Genomic DNA, 21708 nt, shown 5'->3' with positions numbered 1-21708 from the left:
TATATTTAGATTTAATTATTGCATATGCAAGGATTGTGTATGAAGTTGTATGTTTTAGGCCTTCTGGACACATGTCCCTGCTAGTCCAAATGCCGCAGTGTTAGACATTGGCACTAATCCCAAAGTCCTTGCCAAGCTTCCTAATAGTTAAGGTATCATGAGGACCAGTAGACATTTGCCTTCTTTAAGGGTTTTGTTGTATGTTATTATTGTAAGGACTAATGGACTACAACTGTTAGTTTCTATCGCTGTGCATGATTTTTTCAGTGAAGTTTGCAATTCTAGGATGGTGATATACACTTTCCTATTTTATGCTCCTACTTGGGCGATGTTCTCTTAATTGAACACTGCTGATATGGGGTTGAGCATCTACCCGAGGCAAGAGAGTTAACTGACTATAAAAGTCCAGCTTCCACCCTTGCCAAACTGGTCTGTTATTTATGGAGTTGGATTTTGGCTGGACTAACGAGTCTATGCATAGTCCAATCAAAATTGCGCAATGAAATCAAATTCAGGTTCTTCAGCTGGCATGCAGATTTTGGTCAATTGCAGAATTTGCAAAGCATGTGCATCGCCAACTCGTTGTCAACAGATATTTTCCAAATCTTTTCATGTTTTTAATCAAGGTGCTCATGTGATCTGATGCACTTTGCGATGTAATATCTGTTTTATCACAAAATAGATCTTGATCATCGATCAGATCGTCTTGACTGGGCGCCACCGTTTTGTTTGAAGCAAATGCACGTGATACGAGGGGTAGAATCTGATTGGTCCATAGGAGAGGCATAGAAGGGACATAACTCGTAATAGCCACTGGTGGTGCTACGATCGAGCCCAGTCATTCGTGCCTAGTTCGGCAAGGGTGGAAACTGGACTTGTAAAGTCAGTTAACTCTCTTGCCTCGGGAGGATGGGAGTTGAGCAGAATCATTCTGGAAAGCATTAATCAGCAGTAGCTGCCATACTCGCTGTGGAATTTTGCTGGCTTAGATAATTACAACAATACGCACTTGGAGCATGCATTTTGCAGTCTACCGGTGTTAACTCTGGCATTTTATGGGTATAGCTGGAATCAGAAATTAAATTACAGGAATACCAACCTTTCATAAGAGAGCTTTATTTAGGTAACTCTGGGTATTCCTCGACGCTACAATCTGAAGTATTTGAATCAAGTGACCTGTGAGTTTTTAACTTTAACATTAGTATTGCGTGTATTATGAAAAAAAAAACAATACAATGTTTCATTTTTAATTTGCAAGCTTGACATGCAACAATGTAAAACCTATATAATAATTACGCTGTATTGAATTATGCTCATTGTTGTGATAAAAGTAAATTATGTGTGTTGACAGAAGGTACAGGAGGTTGAAGCTGTTGCGGATTATGATGACTATGATGATGACGATGATGATGATGATGAAGATGATGATGATGAAGATGATGAAGATTCGGTAATGCTGAATAATAAGTAAAACTAATTAATTGAAAATATTTAAATGAAGACTTTAAAGTGGGATCTAATATGTCTAAGACTATGGTCAAATTAGCTGCTGTGTGCTGTGCAGAGTTGCTTCCCTTAGCTGTTCCAGCATCCACTGTTTGTGGGTTCTATTGAACTCTAGCTGTATTTCCACAAATTTGTCATGCCGTATAAGTAATCATTTTTTGTAAGAGCACATTTGAGAATAACATGTTGAATGAAAGAGTGAGTGTGTATAGTTTTACACCATTTTTTAGCAATTACCCAGCAATATCACAGCTAGGGACACCAGAAATGGGCTTCACACATTGTGCCCTTGTGGGGAGGAAATAAAATTGGCGTGATGCGCGGACACTGTAATGAAAGAAGTGGCATACACATGATTGTATCTTGTGTATGACATAGTCAGAAATAAAGCAATTATTATTCTGATAAAAAAAAAAAACCAACCCCCCATATACTTAAAAACTCTTGTGGAATGGGGAAATCAGAATATGTTCCCAACACTTTATATTTGGCATAGGAACCAACTAAGATCATTAGTGAGTGAGTGAGTTGGGTTTAACGCCGCTTTTAACAGTATACCAGTTATATCAAGGCGTGTCAGCTTTATGTGGGAGGAAAGCCCGAAGTGACGCAGGTCTCAGATGTTTACCACTTCGGTGAAACCCACGACCATGGTTATGGTGCTGACAAACCTAGAAACATAATCAGAGCAAACCGGGATTCGAACCCACAATCATAGGTTTCTGGCGTTTCCAAGGGACGCAACTCTGCACAGCAAATCGCGGCACTTAGACGACTGGGCAACCCGTGCCCCTAAGATCATTAGAATTATGTGGGTACAGCATGTGCAGAGTCTGACAATTGTGTGTCATAGTACCCTGACCAGCTGCTGACAGCAAGGCTCCTGTGAGGCATGGAAGGTTGACGGCCATGTTACCACCTCATCCCACCGAATACCCATTCACTGCTAAGTGAACAGAGGCACTTCAAGTCAGGAGCGATTGTGAGTGAGTTTGGTTTAACGCCGCTTTTAACACTATTCCAGTTATATCACGGCGTGTCAGCTTAATGTGGGAGGAAAGCCTGAAGTCATGCAGTCTCAGACGTTTACCACTTTGGTGAAACCCACGAGCACGGGTATGGTGCTGACAAACCTAGAAACATAATCGGGGTGAACCGGGATTCGAACCCACGAACATAGGTTTCTGGCGTGTCCAAGGGACGCAACTCTGCACAACGAATTGCGGCGCCTTAGACGACTGAGCCACTTGTCAAGCTAATGAACATGGTCGCCCATCCACCTACTCTCCTCGACAAATGCTGATTAACTGTTCAGACTTTAGCACGGTTAACTCTGCAGTGTTACTATTAACTAAATGTCTTTATTTGTACAGGTTGAGCCCAAACTGAAGTATGAGAGAATTGGCAACGATCTGACAGGAATATTCAATAAGGATGCTGCCAGCTGCATGGCTGTACATCCAAAGGTAGAAAATAATTGTTCCTAGATTTAGACAGGTATTTATTTGGGAATACTGATTGGCCCAAGATCTACAGCAACAGTTGTAAAAACTCCCAAATATTGAATAGATTGTGGTAGAGCGTCCACCCGGAGAGCGGAAGGTCCGGGGTCCGATCCCCAGCCGCATCATACCAAAAGACGTTAAAAGATGGTACTTGTTGTTACCCTGTCTGGCACTCGGCATTAAGGGGCTAAAACAAGGACTGGTCGGCTCAGAGTCAGTATACTGTGTCTGAGTGGGGTATTCATGTTAAACTGCGGCATGGTATCTCAGTGAGCTAGCACTATAAATCGGCATCAGTCCGGTCTAGTACAAGCAGCCACACAAACACACACACGTACATGCACGTCGCTATATAAGTGAAATAATCTTGGACGCGACGTAAAACCCAATTTCACCTCACCTCACCCATTACAGATAATTTATTGCACCTTTTGTATTAGTTTTGCTTTCTGACTTGTATTTCACATTGTAACACCATCCCTGTCTGTTTCAGTTCTTGGCTCTGGGGACTCACTGGGGAGTGATCCACATCCTTGACCACAGCGGCAATGATATTAAGAGCAAGGAACTTAATGCAGTATGTCACACTCTTCTTGACACAACCTTATAGCAGTCAGTGACTTTAGCCATGTTAGCTACAAGTCTGTTTGGTCATGTAAGCTTGACCCCCAGCTAACAATGCTAACTTTCAGTGTTTTTTGAAAACACAATCTCATCTCTGTTATTAACACTAAAACCTACTGAAACTGAAGCTATGGACCAAGTTCCTGCTCGTAGACACTTTGTAACAAGGTGCTATGATTCAGCCATGACATACCTCAGACTGAAATGTTGGTTGGTTGTTTTGTTGTTTAACGCCGCACTCAGCAATATTCCAGCTATATGACAGCGGTCTGTAAATAATCAAGTCTGGACCAGACAATCCAGTGATTGATATCATGAGCATCGATCCATGCAATTGAGATCGATGACATGCATCAACCAAGTCAGAGAGCCTGACCACCCGATCCCGTTAGTCGCCTTTTATGACAAGCACAGTCGCCTTTTACGGCAAGCATGGGTTGCTGAAGACCTATTCTACCCCGGCTCTTCACGGGGATCAGACTGAAATGTTTCAGTGGTGTAACTCAATTGATACAGTGCTTGAATATAACTTTCTGACACATCAATGTAACAACTCTGTAACAGTTCATGACACACCCTTGTGACACAACTACTTGAAACCAAAAAATATATATATTTTCTTAGTCCCAGACATGTCTGAATTAGAAAGAGTGCATGCCACAAAATAGTCCCAAACTCCATCATAAGACTACAGGACTCCAAAGATAGCATTGATGATGTTGCTAGATTTGTGATGTGTTGATGTATGCTCTCCCCTCCAGCACACGACAACAATCAACCAGATCAGCATTGATGACAAGGGAGACTTTGTGGCCAGCTGCTCCGACGATGGCAAGGTAGATACCTTCTTGATGTTTACTGTCATTGTCAGATAGGAACATTGTTGTCAGAGTTGTCATTGTCAGATAGGAACATTGTTGTCAGAGTTGTCATTGTCAGATAGCGAACATTGTTGTCTGAGTTGTCATTGGCAGATAGGAACATTGTTGTCTGAGTTGTCATTGGCAGATAGGAACATTGTTGTCTGATAGAACTCTCATTGTCAGGTAGGAACATTGTTGTCAGAGTTGTCATTGGCAGGTAGGAACATTGTTGTCTGAGTTGTCATTGGCAGGTAGGAACATTGTTGTCTGAGTTGTCATTGTCAGATAGGAACATTGTTGTCAGAGTTGTCATTGGCAGGTAGGAACATTGTTGTCAGAGTTGTCATTGTCAGATAGGAACATTGTTGTCAGAGTTGTCATTGTCAGATAGGAACATTGTTGTCTGAGTTGTCATTGGCAGATAGGAACATTGTTGTCTGAGTTGTCATTGTCAGATAGGAACATTGTTGTCTGAGTTGTCATTGTCAGATAGGAACATTGTTGTCTGAGTTGTCATTGGCAGGTAGGAACATTGTTGTCTGAGTTGTCATTGGCAGATAGGAACATTGTTGTCTGAGTTGTCATTGTCAGATAGGAACATTGTTGTCTGAGTTGTCATTGTCAGATAGGAACATTGTTGTCTGAGTTGTCATTGGCAGGTAGGAACATTGTTGTCTAAGTTCTCATTGTCAGATAGGAACATTGTTGTCTGAGTTGTCATTGGCAGGTAGGAACATTGTTGTCTGAGTTGTCATTGTCAGATAGGAACATTGTTGTCTGAGTTGTCATTGGCAGATAGGAACATTGTTGTCTGAGTTGTCGTTGGCAGATAGGAACATTGTTGTCTGAGTTGTCATTGGCAGGTAGGAACATTGTTGTCTGATAGAACTCTCATTGTCAGATAGGGACATTGTTGTCTGATAGAACTCTCATTGTCAGATAGGAACATTGTTATCTGATAGAACTCTCATTGTCAGATAGGAACATTGTTGTCAGAGTTGTCATTGGCAGATAGGAACATTGTTGTCAGAGTTGTCATTGGCAGATAGGAACATTGTTGTCTGAGTTGTCATTGGCAGATAGGAACATTGTTGTCTGAGTTGTCATTGTCAGATAGGGACATTGTTGTCTGAGTTGTCAATGTCAGATAGGGACATTGTTGTCTGATAGAACTCTCATTGTCAAATAGGGACATTGTTGTCTGAGTTGTCAATGTCAGATAGGGACATTGTTGTCTGATAGAACTCTCATTGTCAGATAGGAACATTGTTGTCTGATAGAACTCTCATTGTCAGATAGGGACATTGTTGTCTGATAGAACTCTCATTGTCAGATAGGAACATTGTTGTCAGAGTTGTCATTGGCAGATAGGAACATTGTTGTCTGAGTTGTCATTGGCAGATAGGAACATTGTTGTCTGATAGAGCTTTCATTGTCAGATAGGAACATTGTTGTCTGAGTTGTCATTGGCAGATAGGAACATTGTTGTCTCAGTAGTCATTGTCAGATAGCGAACATTGTTATCAGATAGGGGCATTTTTCTCAGATAGGGAACATTTTTGTCAGATAGGGAACATTTTTGTCAGATAGGGACAATTGTCAGAGAGAACTGTTGAAATCATGAAGTTATAAGACAAAAGAATTATATCTTTTAGCTGACTTTGGCCAAATTACAGCAGTCCGGGAATAAACCCAAGCACAAGAGTACGTTGTAGGATGTCAACAGGGTCAAGTAATTGATTGTGAGATTGATTGATTGTACGTGTCCTTCAAACAGGTGATCATATCCGGGCTATATGCTTCGGAAAACAACCAGTGTGTGACCTTTGATAGACCTGTCAAGGCAGTTGCCCTTGATCCACACTTCAGCAAGCCGGGTAGGGGGAGACTGTTCGTCACTGGAGATGAGAAGGTGAGCTTTGTTGTCCAGAGTGAAAAAACAAAACAATAGAAGTAAAAGATAATGCTTATGACAGACAACGGAATTGAATGGAGACATTTAGTAAATAGAGAAATGTATATATTTAATGTTTTATATTGTTGATTGTTATTTTGAGGAACTCCTATCTGGGGAATACTACAAATTAGGATGTTGAAATTTATTTGATATTTTGGCAGATAAATAATTGAAAGGTGTATACATGACGTTCAAGCTGGTCCAAGCACCTTACAAACAACCCCTACCTTTGAATAGCCATATTCAGAAAGTGAAATCTTAATTACCGGATTCGACGTAATAAGCGCCCCGCTCTAATAAGTGCCCACAGCGATATTTGCTAATATATTGGCTCGTGAACAATCCCAATTAGCACCCTTCCGATTGATCAATGTACACAACACTTATTTATTCGCTTATAATACGCACTCGTGTGTTATATGCACCCTTAATTATGGGCAATCAAATTCTGGAAAAATATATCTCTCCTATATAAACATTTCAGGCTGTTAGCATAAACCACGACATTTATCTTTCAACTCTGTTTTTTTTCGACAAAATAATATTCTAATAAGAGCCCCCTATTTCTAATTTTGAGAGCGCCCTGGGCGCTTATTAAGTTGAATACGTTTTTTTCATTCACAGCTTATACTGAACGAACGAGGAGGACTGTTCACTCGACACAAAATGACCGTACTACACCAAGGTGAAGGTCCCATCCGAAACATAAAATGGCGAGGAGACTTCATCGCATGGTCAAATGATAGGGTATGTTGGATACAGAGGCGTATCTAGGATTTTGATGAAGTTGGGGGCACAGAACCCATGTATGCCATGGGGATTCTGGGTTAGAATTTGTCCCCAGGAACAAGAGGCGACTTAATGGATAGGGTGGTCAGGCTTAGTGACTTGGTTGATTGTGTGTTATCATACCCAGATGGTGTGGAGCTATGCTCACAATTGTGATCACTGGATTGTCTGGTCCAGACTTTAGTATTTATGGGCCACTGTGAAGTATTAAACAACAAACAAACCCCCCATATAACATGTCGGGGGAAGGGGTTTGCGTGCAACCATCCTTATATCAGAAATAGATCAGTATAAATACGCAGTTGTATTTTCAACCAGTGACATGTTTTTTCAAGCATTTTTTATACATACTTATCAGTTAGTTTACTTTTGACAAAAGGGCTGACATATTTCTTTTTTTTTAATTTCCGGCGCACTTGTCTCATTTACAGCCTTCATAACTACAACTTTCTGCATTAATGGCTATCGTCAGTGGCCCAGTGGTCTAAGGAATTTATTCTGCAGAGTTGCATCCCTTTGCTGCCAGGATCTGCTGATCATGTGTTAGATTCACAGATTGGTCTTGATTGTGATCCCTATCTTACAGTATCATGTCAGCTTCAGTTTTACAGAAGTAGTAAATGTCTGTGCCACTAAGATCAACTCAATCATTTAAACAGTCTACAGTGGTTTTTAGTTAAATGCCTGGTACCATGCCAGGCCTTGACCAGGGAGCAGTGTGTATCTATGAGTTTCTGTTGCAGAGTGTGAAGATTTTCGATATGACGTCCAGGAAAAGAATAACTCACATTGATAAAGGCCACAGGTATGACAACTGCATTGCACCACCTTTCTGAGTGGATTTTGAAACCCACTCCCAGTTGCCTGTCTTGTATCAAAAAGGCTTGATAAATGTGTTCACAACCCTGGGTTAGAATAGGGGCGCCGGGGTAGCCTAGTGCTTAAAGCGTTCACATTCCCCACATGGGTACAATGTATGACGCCCCTTTCTGGTGTCCCCAGCCCTGATATTGACGGAAGCGGCATTAAATCACTCACTCACTCACTCACTCACTCACTCACTCACTCACTCACTCTCACTGCAAAACATAATTTTTTAAACTTGTCTTATCTCACACTCTTCATTTCTCGTTCTTCTTTCAATCCTAAGTGGAAATGTACCCAAACAAAGGTTTCCAGCTTTCCACTCACTCACTCACTCACTCACTCACTCACTCACTCACTCACTATATTAACCATCAGAGACATTTCATGCAAGTGCTTGATGTGTTACATACAACATAGAAATCAATTTTGTTCAGAAATTGTCAGTTATCACAAAATTACAATAAATATTGGGTTTAGAATAAGTCTTTAGCTCTCTACTGCAATTTGGAAGAGGCCCGATCCTCCTACTTGCGCCTCTCCTAATTTATATATGTCAACAAGGGAAGCATCTCCATGGGGAGCTGGGTCAGAATGGGCCCCCAGGAAGTCGTAAGAGACTACGACATGGATCAGATGGTCCGGTCACGTTGCACGTCATTGCACTCAGTGTTGGATGTTGCGGCATAAACAATATCATAAGACTCAAAGGTCCCTTCCATCACGCTAATGACACAAGTAACCATGTAACTCATGAGACAAATTGGTGTTAAAAAATCCCAATTGATATATCTCATTCCTATACTGGTACACCATTCGATACGTCCACTGATGTATTGTAGACGTGACATGAATTCTATGCTTTTAAAATATCCCAATCCCTTTTATGCCAATCAACCTTGACCTTGTTGCAGTCACCGTCCGGAGCTGTATTGTTGCAGCCTGTTCTGGAAGGATGACCATACCCTGCTCCTCGGCTGGGGCGACTTGGTCAAGGTAGGTTCTTCTCGGACCGATTGTAATACAATATAGAAGCAAGTACTTTAAGTTTGATCAACGACAATGGTGAGGATTGACAACATTTGTATTTCAGGAGGACAAACCTTGATATGTCAGGAACCTTTTGTATTACCGTATTCGACGTAATAAGTGCCCCGCTCTAATAAGCACCCATGGCGATATTTGCTAATATATTGGCAAGTGAACAAACCCAATTAGCATCCCTTCCGATTGATCAATGTACGCAAGACTTATTTATTCGTGTATAATACGCACTCATGTGTTATATAAACCCTTAATTATGGGCAATTAAATTCTGGAAACATATATCTGTCGTATATAAACAGTTCGGACCGTCAGCATAAAGCACAAAATTTATCTTTCAACTCATAAATAATATTGTAATAAGAGCCCCCTATTTCTATTTTTGAGAGCGCCCTGGGCGCTTATTACGTCAAATACGGTATTTTGAATCTGAAACAAATGTAGGTGTTTTTAAACTTAGACTAGTTCTCTTAATTCTTTTATTGTCATCATCGTTATACTTGATATGCGGCCCGTGAAGATCCGGGGAAGAATAGGTCTTCAGCAACCCATGCTTGTCGTAAAAGGCAACTATGCTTGTCCTTAGAGGTGACTAACGGGATAGGGTGGTCAGGTTCGCTGACTTGGTTGATGCATGTCATCGTATCCCAATTGCGTGGATTAATGCTCATGATGTCAATCACTGGATTGTCTGGTCCAGACTCGGTTATTTACAGACTGCCGACATATAGCTGGAATATTGCTGAGTGCGGCGTTAAACAACAAATAAACAAACAAACAAACTTGATATGCTAAGTGACAATCACATCTTGCATTCCAACAGAATAATAATAGTATATTTTACCTCATACTGACTCATGCTTACTGCTTATCTCATCTCATTACCGAAAGGTAGTGAAAACTTCCTGAAAAGTCGTCATTTGTAACTGAGATGTTTTACAGTTGTTTTTGTGATTAGTGAGAAAACTACGAATGTTTCTTTAGTGTCCAAAAATCCAGGCGTGACTTTGCAAAATTAAATTCACTTGTGACGGATAATTCGTCATTTCTCGTCACTCATTAATTATTGTCTATATCCTCACTGGAGTGGTTGGCCATATGCCTCAGAATGATGTTTACCTGTGAGGGTCCACTCCATGAAGCTTATTAAACACTTAGAGGTGAAGATAGAAGATTCCTTTGTGTGTTTGGACCCAGGAACCTATTTGTTGTGGATAGTAACAGTAACTATATGTCTAGGTTTGAGCTGTGACATCTTTTTTTGACAGATTTGTGTGGTACGAGAACAGGAAAGGCGAGATGCCAGAGATTTGCCAAACAGATACGTGGAGATCGTTGCCATGTTTAAGACCGAGTTCTTTGTCTGCGGAATCGCCCCACTTGGGGACAGTGTGGTGGTGCTGTCGTACGAGAAGGATGACCCCCACCAGGAGGTGAGGCAATACTTGCACAAAACTCATGTGCGTCCCCGCGCCCGCCCACCCTCTCCACTCCGCTCCGCTCCACTCCACTCCACTCCACTCCACTCCACTCCACTCCACTCCACTCCACTCCACTCCACTCCACTCCACTCCACTCCACTCCACTCCACTCCACTTCACTCACTCACTCACTCACTCACTCACTCACTCACTCACTCACTCACTCACTCACTCACTCACTCACTCACTCACTCACTCGTTTGGTTGGATTGTTGTTTAACACCAATATTCCAGCTATATGATGGCAGTCTGTAAATAATCAAGTCTGGACCAGACAATCCAGTGATTGACATCCCGCAATTGGGATCGATGACATTCATCAATCAAGACAGCGAGCCAGACTATCTAGTAATGCAGTTTCAATTTCAGCCTTTAACAGATTTGACCACACATTTTTCAACATTTTCGTACAATTTATTTATTGAAGTAGACACAATGTATGGATAACAACTTCTTTATCACTCTAAAGGCGACGTTTCGGAATAGATCCTTATACCGTTGTCAAGCAACTCTCTCACTATGACAGCTATGCATTTGGGCTTACCTGTTGACCCGTGAAGATCCGGGGTAGAAAAGATCTTCAGCAACCCATGCTTGCCGTAAAAGGCGACTAACGGGATCGGGTGGTCAGGCTCGCTGACTTGGTTGATGCATGTCATCGATCCCAATTGCGTGGATCGATGCTCATGATATTAATCACTGGATTGTCTGGTCCAGACTCTATTATTTACAGACCGCTGTCATATAGCTGGAATATTGCTGAGAGCGGCGTCAAACAACAAACCAACCAACCAACCTCACTCAGTTACCTGACATGCTGTAATATGACTGAAATACTGTGCAAAGATATGTTTGATACTGTTCATACAGTAATCTGTGAACTGAAATCCTGTTTCATTCACTCACTCACCAATCAGTCACTCCCATGTTCTAGGGGGGCCGCATGGTGTCCAACCGCCCGCACCTGCAAGTGCTGGATGCAGGGATGAACAGGTTTGATGAAATCTCCAATGATGCTCTTTCAATCCGAGGCTTCCAGGAGTACCGGTGTAATGACTACCACCTCGGTGAGTAAAAACGTCTTTCTGTAAGGAGTCTTTTGTTTTGTCGGTTGACATCTGAGTATTCTGTCATTTGTCATTTGACATCTAATTATTCCGTCATTTTGTCAATTGACATCTGAGTATTCCGTCATTTTGTCAATTGACATGTGAGTATACTATCATTTTGTCAATTGACATCTGAGTATTCCAAAATTTTGTCAATTGGCATCTGAGTATTCCGTCATTTTGTCAATTGACTACTAAGTATGCCATCATTTTGTCAATTGGCATCTGAGTATTCCGTCATTTTTTCAATTGACATCTGAGTATTCCGTCATTTTGTCAATTGACTACTAAGTATGCCATCATTTTGTCAATTGGCATCTGAGCATGCTGAGTATTCCGTCATTTTGTCAATTGACATCTGAGTATTCCGTCATTTTGTCAATTGACTATTAAGTATGTCGTCATTTTGTCAATTGGCATCTGAGTATTCCATCATTTTGTCAATTGACTACTAAGTATTCCATCATTTTGTCAATTGACTATTAAGTATTCAGTCATTTTTTCAATTGACATCTGAGTATTCCGTCATTTTGTCAATTGACATCTGAGTATTCCGTCATTTTGTCAATTGACATCTGAGAATACTATCATTTTGTCAATTGACATCTGAGTATGCCGTCATTTTGTCAATTGGCATCTGAGTATACTATCATTTTGTCAATTGACATCTGAGTATTCCGTCATTTTGTCAATTGACATCTGAGTATTCCGTCATTTTGTCAATTGACATCTGAGTATACTGTCATTTTGTCAATTGGCATCTGAGTACTCCGTCATTTTGTCAATTGGCATCTGAGTATTCCATCATTTTGACATAACCAGCAGTATTTGTTTGCCTCTGAGAAATGAGTATAAGCTGTCATTAGAATGTAGATAATTTGAAATCAGCTATAGCATTTATACTCTTATGTTAATTAGACTGCCTCTGTGGTCTAGTGGTAGAGTGTCCGCCCGGAGAGCGGAAGGTCCGGGGTTTGATCCCCGGCTGTGTCACACCAAAAGACGTTAAAAGATGGTACTTGTTGTTACCCTGTCTGGTGCTCAGCATAAAGGGGCTAAAACTGGTCGGCTCGGAGTCAGTATGAGGCTGTGTCTGAGTGGGGTATTCATGTTTAACTGCGGCATGGTATCTCAGTGAGCTAGCACTATAAATCGGCATTAGTCCGGACTAGCACAAGCAGCCAAACACACACACACACACGTGCATGCACGTCGCTATATAAGTGCAATAATCTTGGACGCGACGTTGAACCCAATTTCACCTCACCTTATGATAATATGCTCATGTGACATTATGGCAACACATTTTCAATTATTTGATTATTTGCTTTACAGATTCAACTGTCTAGAGCTAAAATGCTGGATCATAAAATAAAATAAGATAGGCCGTTAAAATATATGTAGATATAGAATATGTACAGAAGATTCGTTCAGTCTGTCTATAAGGGGGAAGAACAAATGTATCATCAATCAGAGCTCCAGATAAGCTGCGTATCTGCGTGAAATACGCATCAGAAATGCAGAAATACGCAGTAAAATATAATCCAAGCGTATCAAATACGCAATGAACATTACAGATACGCTACAAAAATAATATTTGTGCGTATCATCAAAATATTGTGAAGTAACCCTGCGTATTCGATTAGCAAATCAGCAACTTATTTTGAAATTATAAACGGGCATTTCGTCAACCTTGCCAAACTCCACGATGACAGTCACATCATGATCATTTACCATCACACTTTCGTGTGGAAGTATCGTGGTATTTTTGAGTCCTATAAAGCTCTCAAACCCACACGACACCAGTTTGCAGGGACTGGATGAATAGTGATTTTAAATATTTAACTTAAATACCCACATGTGTAAAAACTAGTGGGTAACAGAAATTTGAATACGCAGATAGAATTACTGATACCCAATGATTTAAAAATGCATGGGTAAAATACCCACAACACCAAAAGCTTATCTGGAGCTCTGTCAATGATGGCACATCCTCTACAGACAGGGGAATAATTCTGTGTTTGTTGTGCAGAGAGTATTGTGGAGGAGAACTTGTTCTACATCGTCAGTCCGAAGGACATCGTCCTGGCGCGACTCCGTGACCAGGATGATCACATCACGTGGTTGTTGGAACACGAGCAGTTTGAGGTTCGTCTTTACACAGTTTATTCTCATAACCCCTCGAGTATTCTAAAGCAAACTTGTTCATCCATGTCCCATGCTTGGCTGAAGGATTTCTGGAGAATAGGTCCAAATATTCCATGCTTGCTCATAATATCGATCACTGTGTTGTTTGGTCCTGACTTGAATATTTACAGTCCGCCGTCATGTAGCTGGAATATTGCTGAATGCGTCTTAAACAAGCACAACAGCTAAAATGGAGAAACGTGTGACTAGGGCTGGGACGAGTCCAAATGTACTACCCGGGTACCCACACCCCTATTACCCGACCCTACCCGGGTACCTGCTATCGGTCTCAAGAGATCCAATTAGGAAACGTTTGACCATAGCCCTGGCAAAATGTATTACTCTGAAGTTGACTGAAGTTTTATCTTTATGCAAACATATAAAGTCAGAAAGGAATGGGAACCTTTGTCACTGATAGTGTAACCATAGAGTTCTGGATAATTTTTGTAATTAAACAATATAATTACGTGACTAACCACGGGTCCGGGTAGTCCTGTGGGTCCCCGGGTCCTACTCAGTACCCACCCAACCCGAGTTACCCGTCCCAGCCCTATGTGTGACCTAGCAGATTGTTTATCAGTACACACCAAATTTTGACGATACTTACTAATGCTATCAATACAGCTGTCTGTAGGGCATAACATCATGCACCCACCCACAAAAATGGGGATTTTTCAAACAATGCCTGATTGGAATGGGTAGTCTTTGGATATGAGGGGCCACGGGTGGCCCAATCGTCTAAGGCGCTGCGATTCGCTGTGCAGAGTTGCGTCCCTTGGGCACACAAGAAATCTATGATTGTGGGTTCGAATCCCGGTTCGCCCCGATTATGTTTCTAGGTTTGTCAGCACCATACCCATGCTCATGGGTTTCACCGAAGTGGTAAACGTCTGAGACCTGCATGACTTCGGTCTTTCCTCCCACATTAAGCTTACATGTTGGATATAACTGGAATACTGTTGAAAGCGGCGTTAAACCCAACTCACTTACTCACTAACTTTGGATATGACTTAGTTGAATGTGCCTGTAAATACCATGAAAATTTATTAAAACTCTTATTAGTATTTTTTTCACACTTTTCAACCTTTAGGCAGCCATGGCAGCAGCGTCGGAACACAGCAAGGAACTCAAGAGACACACATACGAGGTGAGACATGGGAGGAGACAAGGTCTGTAGGTCTGCAGGAATCTTGGCCACAATAAGTAAACTGTCTCCATGGTCTAGTGGATAGTGGAGATAGCGTCTCTCTGGAGGGTGGAAGGTTGGTGGTTTGATCCCCTTGCCATGTCCTACTTGTTGTTTCCCTGCCTGACGTTTGGCTGTAAGGGGCTAAAAAGATAAATAGAAATCAGTTATAGCATTTATACTCTTATGTTATTTAGACTGCCTCTGTGGTCTAGTGGTATAGCGTCCGCCCGGAGAGCGGGAGGTCCGGGGTTTGATCCCCGGCCGCGTCATACCAAAAGACATTAAAAGATGGTACTTGTTGTTACCCTGTCTGGCACTCGGCACAAAGGGGCTAAAACAAGAACTGGTTGGCTCGGCGTCAGTATACTGTGTCTGAGTGGGGTATTCATTTTAAACTGCATGATATCTCAGTGGGCTGGCTCTATAAAACCATCACTAGTTCGGTCCAGTACAAGAAGCTTTCTTTCAAGAGTTTCTAGGGCTTTGATTTCTGGGGTCGTGAAGCACATGTAGCACATATACTGTCACCATAGGCAAGTGACTTTGTTCAAAATATGTATCTGTTCATTTAGCAGTGAATGGTACCCAGTAGAAAGAGATAGCAATGTGTCTGGCATCTTCTTGTGCTTCATAGGCTCCCCAGGGAGCTGAGAATGAAATTGGAGTCCATTGACGGGGGTAATAATAGTGTAGTACCATAACATTCACTTTGTGATTGGAATATAGTGCACTATAAACAGAGTTATTATTATTTCAGGGCATCGGTCGTGCATATCTGAACTATCTGTTGGAGGAGCGTTGCTATGACGATGCTGGTCGACTCTGTGTGAAGATCCTCGGCAAGAAGAAGGAATTATGGGAAGATGAAGTCTACAAGTTTGCCAAAATAAATCAATTAAAGGTAAGCATCTTTTCTTTGCTGTGAGGATATGGAGAATCTCACCATAGTGTCTATTGATGTCATATATATCAACATTCAATGAAGTAGCAGATCTCTGAGGCTTGACCCAGATTAATGGCATGGCTCTAATGTGTGGCATACTTCCTGTCTATTTCATACCATGCCATGGCATGTCAACACTGGTTATGTAATGAAGTCAGAATTTAAATAATGTCCCTAAGTTTGTTTATTTGTTTGTTTGTTGTTTAACACCACAGTCAGCAATATTAAAGATATATGACAAATTTGTAAATAATCAAGTCTGGACCAGACAATCCAGTGATTGACATCATGAGCATTAATCCACGCAATTGGGACACGATGCCATGCATCAACCAAGTCAGCAAGCCTGATCACCTGATCCCATTAATCACCTCTTACAAGCATAGTCGCCTTTTACGGCAAGCATGGGTTGTTGAAGACCTATTCTACCCCGGATCTTCATGTCCCTAAGTGACCAAGTAGACTCAATATGATAGTAAAATATGGAGAGGATATTCGACAGCCACATTTGTCTTGCCAGATAACTGTCACTCTGAGATTGTGTACTGTACACTGTTGTATCAGTGGCCAAGATTCAGAATACAGTATTCGACGTAACAAGCACCCAGGGCGCTCTCAAAATTAGAAAAATAGGGGGCTCTTACTAGAATATAGTTTTGGTGAGAGAAAAAACAGAGTTGAAAGATCGTAAATTTTGTGGTTTATGCTGACAGCCTGAAATGATACAAAAGAAAAGTATGTGCGTATTATACACGACAGATATATTTTCCAGAATTTAATTGCCCATAATTAAGGGTGCATATAACACACGAGTGTGCATAATACACGAATAAATAAGTCTTGTGTGCATTGATCAATCGGAAGGGGTGCTAATTGGGATTGTTCGCTAGCCAATACATTAGCAAATATCGCCGTGGGCACTTATTCGAGCAGGGCGCTTATTACGTCGGATATGGTTTGTTAGTCCACAGTTCTGTCTGTGTTTGACTGTGTTGGTGTGTATATCTGTCATTGTATCCTGTAGGTCATATCAGGCAGAAAGACCTCGAAAGCGTGTATTCATGAAAGAAATCACTACCTATACCCCACAAAATCTAATATTATATCCTGGAAGAAAACACACAATAGGATGACATCAAAAAATGATTTATTGTGTGTGACTGTGTTGATGTGCAAATGTCTCTGGTGCTGTAGGCTATAGCGACCTACCTGCCCCGTGGAGACCCCAAGCTCAACCCGGCTATATATGAGATGGTGCTGAATGAGTTCCTACAGGGAGACACTGAGGTAAGTCAGAATATCAAACAGAAAATAACCATCCTCAGACACCTTCCTGTTGAGCTCCATCACTTCACTTCAATTCCTTCGCTGATCTGGAATCCTGTGGATGAGTTTGGATGTACTGAGATGCCAACCATTAGATTTTTGAGAGAATCTTCACAAAATTTTAACCAAATACCAATATTATAAGTGAAATATATTACAAATTTTGTCAACAAAACATTGCCTTTTATTATCCCCCCGGTTTGAAAAATTGGGGGATTTTGCACTCAGCATGTCCGTCCATCCGCCGTCCGTTTTCCATTACTGGAGCAGAACTCCTAAACCATTCAATATTTCTTGTTGATACTTGCTATACAGATGAGTCTGGTGGTGAGCGGCTGCCTTTCATCTTCCCGAGGCAAGAGAGTTAACTGACTTTAAAAGTCCAGTTTCCACCCTTGCCGAACTTGGCTGGAATTCCTGGTGTAGCGCCACCAGTGGTTATTACAAGTTATGTCCCTTTTAAGCCTCTCCTATGGAGCAATCAGATTCCATCACTTGCATTTGTTTCAAACAAAATGGTGGCGCCCAGTCAAGACGATCTGATCATTAATCAAGATCTATATTGTGATAATATGGGTCTTACATCGCGAAGCGCATCAAATCACGCGGGCACCTTGATCAAAAACATGAAAATATTTGGAAAATATCTGTTGACAATGAGTTGGCGGTGCAATTTCTTTGCAAATACTGCAATCGACCAAAATCTGCGCGATAGTTTACGAACCAGATTTCGATTTCGTTGTGCGATTTTGATTGGACTATGCATAGACTTGTTAGTCCAGTCCAAATGTAACTCCATAATACCAGCCTAGTTCGGCAAGGGTGGAAACTGGACTTTTATAGTCAGTTAACTCCCTTGCCTTGGGAAGATGATGCCTGCCTAGTTCGGCAAGGGTGGAAACTGGACTTTTATAGTCAGTTAACTCTCTTGCCTCGGGAAGATGCTGCCTTTTGATGTTTTGGGTCTTTGAAAAGAACTGAACAGCATTATTTTTTTCTTCACTGAACTGAAGGTATCCAATTGGAATGAACCAAAATGGGGGTATAAGTAGCCAGGCTCCATTTCAGAATTGCACCAGACCGGGGGGATATGTCATTTCCTTATGACTCTTGTTTAGACTAGTGTTTAACCTTGCTACTGGCATTGTCACATAGACAGCCAGTAAATAACCAGTTAATAATAAAGCTAAAAAATAAAAGAATTGTTTCTCAGACAATGGCTTTTGAAAATATAGTGCGGGCGGCTGGTGTTTGTTTTTGTTGGCTTGTTCAAACTAGTATGTAACCAAATAAACAGTAGTGTACCATCAACCTGGGAAAGGGCCTCCCTACAAAAACAAGCATACACACTCACTCCTATTGCTGCCATGACCATAACACAAGATGTGCAGTAAAGCAGTGCACATGAAAAGGGAAGTAACTGTGCTATATTGGATCGCATTGTTTTTAAAAATTTTGGCGAAAAATGGAAATAAAAACGAAACCTGTAGCAGACTTTATGATGATGCGGGCGGTGTCTGAGAACCAAGACTTATTTTTTTAGTCTTATTTAGTTAGTTGTGATCGGAAGTTTTTTTCAGATCAGACTGTGAACAGTGGAGCTGTAATATTGAGGAGTGTGATGCACAACTTGTACAACTATTTAGCTCACCTGGCAAAATGTCAAGTGAGCTTATGTTGTGGCATGTTGTCCATCAATCTGTCATAATATTTTTGACACCTCCTCTGAAACACATTTTTCGACTTCTCCTCTTAAACCCCTGTGTATGTGAAGCTGAAATGTTGCATGGATGGTCCCACCTATGGTGTCTCTAATACTTGCTGTATTCACGGATGATGGAGGAACATATTGTACATGCAAACCATGAAGTATTAACAAAATCTACACGGATGCATTTAACAGTTTGTTTAAGACAAATAAGATATTAGAAATAAAAGCTTCATTTTTAAAATTTGGATGAAGATTAAGTAATTACTTTATTGTGTTCTTACAGAGGTTCTACCAGCTGATCAAAGAGTGGCCCCAGGATCTGTACAGTATAGAGACGATCATCAATGCCGTGCTGACTAAACTCGACCGAGATCGCAACAATTGGGACCTCCTTCAGTGCCTCGGACAACTGTGAGTCAGGATGACTGTGTGTCGTGTGACTGTGTGTCTGTGTGTCGTGTGACTGTGTGTTGTGTGACTGTGTGTCGTGTGACTGTGTCGTGTGACTGTGTGTCGTGTGACTGTGTTGTGTGTCTCTGTGTTGAGACTGTGTGACTGTTGTGTGTCGTGTGACTGTGTGTCATGTGTGTGACTGTGTGTCGTGTGTGTGACTGTGTGTCGTGTGACTGTGTGTTGTGTGTCTCTGTGTTGAGACTGTGTGACTGTTGTGTGTCGTGTGACTGTGTCTGTGTGTTGTGACTGTTCTGTGTTGTGTGACTGTGTGTCTGTGTTGTGACTGTGTTGTGTGTCGTGTGTCTGTGTGTTGTGTGACTGTGTGTTGTGTGACTGTGTGTCATGTGACTGTGTGTAGTGTGACTGTGTTGTGTGACTGTATGTCGGGTGACTGTGTGACTGTTCGTTTGACTGTGTGTCATGTGACTGTGTGACTGTGTGTCATGTGACTGTGTGACTGTGTGTCGTGTTACTGTGTGACTGTGTCCATTAGGTGTGTCAAACAAAACTCACTCACTCTAATTGATCTGTTTCTTGAATTTTGGTTTCTATTAGGACTCTAACAATTCTGTTCATAGGAGTAATTTATGCAATGATCAGAAACAATGATAAATGATTCTATGAAGGGTTGTTTCTTAGTATGAAAATGAACTATAAACTACTCTCTATTGTGCGTGAGTTTTCAAGCCATTTTAGTTTATGTCTGTATATTGTGTGTCATGTCCTCAGTGCCAGGTGTATCACAGTTTCAATGTAAGATTGATTATGGTTTTCTTATACATCAAACTAATAATGTGGGATATTTGACAAAAATCATGATTCTGATTTCTGACACAAATGACTTTCTTGCGGCAATGCCAATCTTACTGGCTTCATATTTCTTGATGTACAAGCTTGTGTTGGTTGATGGTCAGTTTCAACCCTATTTTCACTTTTAGATATGCATGTCAGAGGGCTTTTGACAAGGCTTTGGCTATTTACCTGAGGTGAGTAACACTGAATTAATCACATGTGATAGTGCTGTGGAACAGGGGGAATTACTCTTAGTACAGTGTGGAACAAGGGGGATAACTCTTATTACAGTGACACAAGGTGACTTACTCTTAGTACAGTGTGGAACAAGGGGGATAACTCTTTTTGTAGAGAGGAATAAGGGGTAACTCTTATTACAGAGTGCAACAAGGCGACTTACTCTTAGTACAGTGTGGAACAAGGGGGATAACTCTTATTACAGAGTGGAATATGGGGACATACTCATATTACCATGAGAGTGCCATGAGATAACTGGCATATTGTAAAACAGCATTCATTCACTCACTATCCTTTGCATAATGTGTGTTTGTGATGTTTCTGACAAGGTTGAAGCACAAGGATGTGTTCCAGTTGATCCACAAGCACGACCTGTTTGACTCCATCAGTGACAAGATCGTGCAGCTGATGCAGTTTGATCAGGATCAGGCCTGCAAAATGCTGCTGGACAACGTGGCCAAAGTCCCGGTGAGTTGGATGTGATGTATCTCACCCTGCAGCAGTAGAGAGGCCTGCAATGTAGTCACATATGATCTGGGTGCAGGAGGCTGAGTATCATGGGAATTTATTTTTTTTCTACTAAAGTTGTCAAGGTGAAAATTGGACACCTTGGTATGAACAATAGATGACTGAAATAACAAAGATAACAAATAAACATTGATTTCAATAGTTGCAGTTGGATGTATCTGTGTCAAACCTTTTTCGTTTTCCCTGTACTCATGTGTTTTGAGTTTATAGGCAAATAAGGCAAATAAAATGAATTGGTCTAGGGGTTTAGTCATGAGTCAGGCCATGCTTGCCTCAAATTGCCGTAAAAGGTGACTATGTTTGTCGTTGGAGGCGACTAACAGGATCGGGTGGTCAGGCTCGCTGACTTGGTTGATGCATGTCATCGATCCCAATTGTGTGGATCAATGCTCATGATGTCAATCACTGGATTGTCTGGTCCAGACTCGATTAAACAGATCGCTGTCATACAGCTGGAATATTGATGAGTGCAGCGTTTAACAACAACCAACCAAATCATGAGTTGGGCGGTGTTGATAATCTCGCAAATAATTTATTATTCCTCATGTTCCTATTGTATTGATATTGCCTTGGATTGATACATGATTGTTACATATTGCA

General features: G+C 41.3%; 1 protein-coding gene across 1 annotated transcript in view; it reads left to right on the top strand.

The window, feature by feature from the left end:
* LOC124141571 (vacuolar protein sorting-associated protein 41 homolog) overlaps positions 1–21708 on the top strand; it is a 31085-nt gene that overhangs the window by 1421 nt on the left and 7956 nt on the right. Inside the window, exons 2-18 of the mRNA XM_048383232.1 lie at positions 1352–1450; positions 2880–2972; positions 3505–3588; positions 4397–4471; positions 6276–6410; positions 7080–7202; positions 7988–8049; positions 9023–9104; positions 10421–10585; positions 11568–11700; positions 13775–13890; positions 15020–15076; positions 15876–16019; positions 17256–17348; positions 19382–19509; positions 20490–20537; positions 20910–21048. Of these exons, the coding sequence (XP_048239189.1) occupies positions 1352–1450; positions 2880–2972; positions 3505–3588; positions 4397–4471; positions 6276–6410; positions 7080–7202; positions 7988–8049; positions 9023–9104; positions 10421–10585; positions 11568–11700; positions 13775–13890; positions 15020–15076; positions 15876–16019; positions 17256–17348; positions 19382–19509; positions 20490–20537; positions 20910–21048 (1776 nt within the window). The remainder of the gene's footprint in view (positions 1–1351; positions 1451–2879; positions 2973–3504; positions 3589–4396; positions 4472–6275; positions 6411–7079; positions 7203–7987; positions 8050–9022; positions 9105–10420; positions 10586–11567; positions 11701–13774; positions 13891–15019; positions 15077–15875; positions 16020–17255; positions 17349–19381; positions 19510–20489; positions 20538–20909; positions 21049–21708) is intronic.

Source organism: Haliotis rufescens, unplaced genomic scaffold (genome assembly GCF_023055435.1).
Source record: "Haliotis rufescens isolate VD_foot unplaced genomic scaffold, xgHalRufe1.0.p SCAF_46, whole genome shotgun sequence".
In the NCBI taxonomy this organism is placed as follows: domain Eukaryota; kingdom Metazoa; phylum Mollusca; class Gastropoda; order Lepetellida; family Haliotidae; genus Haliotis; species Haliotis rufescens.
The sequence above is the reverse complement of the archived record's forward strand: the minus strand, read 5'-3'. Positions and strand labels throughout refer to the sequence as shown.